General features: G+C 42.9%; 1 protein-coding gene across 1 annotated transcript; it reads right to left on the reverse strand.

Moving 5' to 3' along the window:
- Positions 1–3,221: 3,221 nt before the first annotated feature.
- rpe (ribulose-5-phosphate-3-epimerase) lies at positions 3,222–6,172 on the reverse strand. The gene is made up of 6 exons (XM_035676351.1): positions 5,999–6,172; positions 5,548–5,627; positions 5,295–5,434; positions 4,981–5,115; positions 4,020–4,106; positions 3,222–3,927 (listed from the first exon to the last, which is right to left on the reverse strand). Exons 1-6 carry the CDS (start codon positions 6,145–6,147, stop codon positions 3,805–3,807), a joined length of 714 nt encoding a protein of 237 aa, XP_035532244.1. The 5' UTR covers positions 6,148–6,172; the 3' UTR covers positions 3,222–3,804.
- Positions 6,173–6,555: the final 383 nt, after the last annotated feature.

Here is a 6,555-nt window from a genome sequence, read left to right on the forward strand (position 1 = left end):
AGTCATACCAGGAGCCACATCGTTAGCATGGTGAAATGGCGATCTGGCTTTCATATATTGTACATCCAACAAGATGGAGTACTGATTTTAATTTCCTTGGATCCATGCCAGACCTGCCGAGGAGAGTTGCAGCTATATAAAAATAGATTCATGCAAGCAAATTAATAATTATCATCTGTGAGAAACGATAAGCTCATAATATAGCCACCGCATTCTGCCTTTAGGCGTTTTACACAACAGTAAACAGGGTGCTCAGAAGCAGCAACTGGCCTGACCTGTGCCCCCTTCACAGCTCAGTTATCCATCATAGGTGTAATATATACTGTACAGTAGCCCACTTTGCTGCAGGGCAAAGCAAAGAGATGTTTTGTAATATTATTCAAAGCAAGTTGTTTTTTAATTGTTAATAAGACTATGCACATTCGATCAGATGATGCCTTTATGCATAAGTAAAGGTGGTAACAACAGCGATCTAATCAGCGATGTGCATCTTGTTCTCCGGTGGGATGCCAAGTAATTATGAATGAGTAGGAGCAGGCAAAGCAGGGTTCACTAATGTGCCTTCAGTGCTGAAGATGAGGAGAGAAGCAGAAAGATATAATTCTACTATATAATGATCCCAGACAGGGGGAAGGGTGAGTAATGGAGGCAAAGAGAATCCATCAGGGAATAGATGGAACAAAATAAATGGCATCTGAAAGTGCAAGAAAAGAAAAAAAAAGGGGGTGGGGTGTAAAAACCACATTCCCCTGGGAAGAACAGCTACTTCAAACTGTATCTTTGGATAGGCCTATTGAATATTTGACAACATATAATATAGCCTACAAGGGTTCTCATTCAGTGATTCATCTCTCATGAACATGAATATGGGTAAAGATACTGGTATCAGAATGCTTGAGATCCTGGTGTGAAAGTTTCACATGGATTTTACTCTTACTCAAACCCTGTTCCCTGTAGTGGTGGTGTGTGTTCCTGTGGGTGAGTAGTGGTAGCTCCTGCGGTGCATCAAGACGGCCTTTGAGGGGGACCTGCTGTTTTGGTGATCTGACCGCCTTCACTGGGTGGTTGTACACCCTGTGGTACTCTGTTGAAGTCTCCACACATCTCTGCCTGGGACTGAGACATTCCCCTCGCGGCAGTGCTCTGAAGATCAAAAGCTATACATAATGTCTGTCTGACTAATTTTTGGTGTAAAATCTTTTTTCTGGACTTTAAATATTGGCGCTCTCTCTACATTTCTACCTCTCCCTGTGTGTGTATTCTTATGTACATGCCATTCATGACGCCATGACAGATGTAGGCGATTCACACGTGACCAGGAGGAAAGGCCAAGTGCTGATGTACAGACCTATTACTGCTTTTAACCGCGAATGACTACCTGTGGATGTGGTTGTCATGGCACCAGAGTGGGAAGTCTTTCATGAGTGACTTTGATGTATAAGTTAAAGCCCAGCATGTGAGATATGTGTCTCCCACTGTACTCTTCATACATTAAGTCTGCCATTGGTGCTGCTCATATTTCCCTCTCTGCATTTTTAATTTCATATTAAATCAACAAACAGCGTGTTAACAGTGCGAGATAATCTGGGGAGAAAAACTGTCAATTAGCTGATTATGAGACTGCTACATGGCTTAAGGAGTGTGGAGCATGTGTAGGTGCTGACTACACCCTCACACTGAATTGTGTCCCTGTCTTTTGCAAGGCGGCAGTGACACAGGCATACAAATCGTCTGTCATCTTCCATTAGAACAGAAATCGGTCACAGGAGATTCCCTCATGATGTACAAACGCATGTATTATACACAAACTCTTGTAACATGCACGCGCTGTATACGAACCATATACACATATACAACGATGAGCAGAAAAGATGACATTATCTGCCATTACACGTGAAGTTGAAATGAAAATACAGATTTTAGGCATCAATATTTCAATGGGTCTGTGAATTGCCTCCAAGACATGTGCTGCATTATTGAGAGCGAGCTGCTTGCAGTTTGAAGTATGTCATGGGTGATTCTCATTGACAGGAGGAATTCTTTCAGCAGACAAAAAGATGAGAGATACTATAGACGTGTCTTTCTGGGTGTCCTCGGGAAAAGGTTTCTACATTCCAGTCCGGCTCAACTAATGCAATGTTACATATTGATTCCCAAAAATTCACCCTGCTCACGAACTTGGATTTCTCCCATTTCCAACTAAATTGTCTGTGGCACCACTACTGCATATGATTTACTTGGTGTATAAACAGTTTTCAAGTCATTTTGCCAAAAACATTTTCTCAGCAGTGCCGCTCTACAGCAGCACTCAGTCTATGGCCTCTGCAGCAGTGTTGGTAGCGTTGTTCACCCAGTGGATGTTGACTGCATTATAGATTAGAGCACTGTTTCTAATCTAGAGCTGTGTAAAATATGTAGATATGCTTACAAATAAATAATAGATGCTTACAATTTAATTACATTTCTTGTATTGACGAGGAAACCCCCAAACTATAGGGATTTTTGTCCAAACTCGCCCTCTAGTGTACGAAAAAGGAAACTGTAGTAAAAGCCAGTAACATAGCTTGGGTTATATTTTAAGTAGTCATGTCCATAATTCAAACTTTTAAGTAAAAGTACTGAAGAAGGGAGTGTTATATTAAAGATTATACTATTGAAGCCTTTTACTGATGTATTTTGTACTATATTGTACTGTTGAGTAGTTTAATCTACAATAATGAATCGAGTAGTAACTACTAACTGTAGCTGCCAAATAAAATAAATGTAGTTGAGCAAAAAGTACAATAATTCCCTCTGAAATGTAGTAAAATAGAAAAATAAAGTAGCATAAAAGGCATATACTCAGTATTAAACATAAATAATCAACAGTACAGTGAATTTTCTACACTGTTGGACTATAGTTATGATGTTTACAGCTCTCTTAAATATTGGTCGTCGTTCCGGTTTCACTGTCTTGAAATCTATTAATTGAACAAATGTCAATCAAAATATTGTATGCCCCCCCTTTTAAATACATACATTACATGGTATACAACTGGATTGTAGGCGTACAACCACGTCGGTGAGAATTAGCAGGACCCCATACTGCATTTGCCAACCTGAAGGTAAAAGATCAAGGGGCTTAATTCAGTAATTTGTTGTGTATTCATTAGTCTGCCAACTTTCTTTTTCAATTAAATAGTATGAACGACACTCAAGGTCAAACTGCAAAGAATTCACACTTCACTTCATTTGTCTTTTTAATCAGCAAAACCAAATCTCATGGAATTTAGAAGTGTACATTATTTTTGCTCAGTAGTGTTAAGTTGCCTGTGAATGGTCCATTTCAACGAAAACAGCAAAAGCCAAGGAGCCAAGATGATCTCCGATGGAAAAAGAAAACTGACTTCCATCTGAGAACGCGGTGCTCCTCGGGCCATTTTATTTGCATAATTAATTTATACTTCCAACTTACAGGGTAAATCAAACAATACTCAGGAATGTTTACAGATGTGAAATCGGTGTTGCCTCAGCTCCCACCTCCAAATGGTTGTCTCACTTTGAGACTCACTTTGGGTTATGTGTTCAGAGAGGAGATTGTGGCAGCACAGGATAAAGTTCAGAAAGTTTTGCAGAGGCCCGGTGGAGCTTCACTTACATCGAACAGTGATTTGGATTTGGATTTGCCCGTCAGCTATCGCCTCCACAGAAGCCCCCCCTGCTCCGACCATAACCACCGACCCCTACCCCAAAAAATGTCTGTTCCACTGGCCGCTGTGTTGTGTTGCTGGGACGGGCAGGTAGAGCTTCGACGAAGCGGAATTATCAGCGGTCCAGGGAACGTTTCTGGATTGCTTCGGCCACCGCGGTGCGCAGGAGGGCGATGACAGAACGAGGGTCGTCGCTGCCTATCACAGCGCTGCCTGACACAATCATGTTGGCTCCCGCCTGAAGCAAACATGAGCACACATGAACTGTCAGCGGACACAAAATGTGATTTTAATTTTAAGATGGTTATTCTATTAGTTGATATTTGTTACCTCTGCACATTTGTGAATGCTGTCAGGGCCGACCCCTCCATCCACTTCAATGTCTAACGAAGGGAACTGACTCCTCAACCAGCTCACCTGAGTCACATGCACAGAAATATAAGAGAACGCCATTTCTGAAACACGATTTTCAGCTGTAATAGGACTGCAAAAAGAGACACAGTGCTGCGGATTAAATCAAACACATTTAGAAATTGAAATGCTAGTCAGACAAAACTGCTGTGCTTTGGTGAACCAGCACTTCTATCTGGGCCGTGAACTGTTATAGACATTTAAGAGAGGAGAGCACTGAAACTGAAACTCATCTTTATTTAGTACTTATGTAATACCAGTTTGTGTAATACTGTGGTTGAGCAGAAACTTGCACAGAATGTGAGTCTCTGTGAAAGTGAAACATTTCCTGGTACTTAGCTGTATTGTTACTATTTAGCAGAAATGTGAAAGAAACTATAGTTAGTCTAATGAGATAACTAAGATATCTAAATTGTTGGATACACGTTATTTAAACTATCCCACAACTGTTTCGGTTGAAGGCAGCTCTGCTTGGCTTGGTCTCAGATCACCGACCCGCTGTCTAAGCTCTGTGTCCTCCCCTAACAAGATGCAATGAATGGAGCATGCATCCGTTACCGGAGCAGCTCAAGGAGAATTGGTAAAGTATTTCTTTTTGTCACAAAGGTCAACTTGTTTATGTATTCTCCATAACTGTAACAGTACAATTTGGTCAATGCACTGCACATCTGATATGTGACACTGACAAGTGACACACTTTGAGGTATTCATTAGGTAAAAGCGAACTATTGCCATACCGGTGATTTCAATGACGCACACTTCTCTAACTTTAAGTCTGATTTCTTACTGCGGCACAACATCGAAACAGTAAGCTGCACGTACTCCACTGTGACTGTGTATCTCATTCAAATATTTCCCTCTACCTGTGGTTTGTCTTTACCTTGGGCATCATGTCCTCCATGAACTTCTGTCCTCCAAAACCCGGTTCAACAGTCATGACCAGAGCCATGTCGATCTGGTTAGCCCAGGGTGCCAGCTCCTCAACAGTAGTACCGGGCTTTATGGCCAAACCCACCTGCAAAACTCACACAGTGTTAGCGTGAAGAGATTAAATACTGTATGAAGTCATACAAATACTAACATGCATTTTTCAGACAAGCCTTTCCAACATGTGCTTTCTTAAATAAACCGTCAGATTCATTACACCCGTTACATTCTATGAATCAAGGCCACTGTGCAGGAGCATTGTCTCACCTTCATGCCACTCTCTTTTATCTCCTTGATGAGGTTTCCAGGGTTGGTGGTGGCCTCTATGTGGAACGTGTACTGGTTGGCCCCCGCTGCAGCCATGGGCTTCACCCACTGCTCCGGCCGAGACACCATCATGTGCATGTCTGCAACATCAACACTGTCACATTACTGCACCCCACAGCAGAGCCATTCAGGACTCAGTTTAATGGGATAACTGAGTTATGGATTTGATTATATGTGTGGGATTTTGTCTCACCAAAGAAAGGGTCTTGGCCTACTGACTTCCTGAGGCACTCTACCATGGGGTGGCCAAATGTGATGTTGGGGACAAAGTGCCTGCAGAGGGGGAACAAAAACACACATTTACCTACCAGCTGTGATGACACTGACTCGTCTTGCACAAACAACCGCAAACTAACGTCTTGCGTAAGTGCAGAGGAAGATAAAACACCAAAAACAAGCAGCAGGAAGAAGGAAGAAGTGTGTTGTTAAAAATATACACCCAGTTTCTGTAAGGCCTCTTCAATGACACATCTAAACCAGATAAACCCAGTTACATAAATATTGACTTCCCCCGGCTTAACTTCTGGCCAGCTAGCTTAGCTTGTTGATGTTAGCCAACTTTAGCTCTCACCCACTGAACTTCCCATTGGGCGCTGCTAGCCCTTAGCATGCTAGCTGGTCTAAGTTAGTACAGGTGAACTGACCCGTCCATGACGTCCAGGTGCAGGTAGTCCGCCCCGCACTCCATCATCCGGACGCACTCGCTGCCCAGACAGGACAGGTCGCTGCTCAGGATGGACGGACCGATCTTCGCACTGTAAGCCATGCTGTTCACCGCTGCTACTGTCCGCATGCAGCCCGGCAGCTAACACAACAGGTTAAGTCAGCCACGACGTAAAGTACTGCTTCCGCTGACAGCCTTCAAAATAAAAACTATTAAACGACTAAAATGTGTAGAATACTGAACACTAGCTGACATGTGGCTATTTAAAAAAAGAATATGTTGGATAAAATGCCAGGCTCACCATAAATGCATAAGGATAGACCATATACGTTCTAACGGGCGGCAGTAGCTCAGTGTGTAGGGACTTGGTTTGGAAACCGGAGGGTCGCCGGTTCAAGTCCCACAGACCTCAAAATATAGAGTTTGGACTGGTAGCTTCACCTCCTGTGCACTGCCGAGGTGCCCTTGAGCAAGGCAACCTAACCCCAAAACCTGCTCATGAGGCGCTGGTAACGCGGCAGCCCCATCACTCCACCA

The sequence above is a fragment of the Morone saxatilis genome, unplaced genomic scaffold (assembly GCF_004916995.1).
Source record: "Morone saxatilis isolate NCDOM2014 unplaced genomic scaffold, NCSU_SB_2.0 Contig5, whole genome shotgun sequence".
NCBI classification, from domain to species: domain Eukaryota; kingdom Metazoa; phylum Chordata; class Actinopteri; family Moronidae; genus Morone; species Morone saxatilis.

Excerpts from the sequence above, each read along its gene's own strand:
- rpe (XM_035676351.1), bottom strand. The coding sequence starts at position 6,147 with ATGCGGACAGTAGCAGCGGTGAACAGCATGGCTTACAGTGCGAAGATC. Across the intron at positions 5,628-5,998 it reads CACCTGGACGTCATGGACGG|GCACTTTGTCCCCAACATCA; the intron begins GTCAGTTCACCT and ends CCCCCTCTGCAG. Across the intron at positions 4,107-4,980 it reads TGGAGGACATGATGCCCAAG|GTGAGCTGGTTGAGGAGTCA; the intron begins GTAAAGACAAAC and ends CATGTGACTCAG.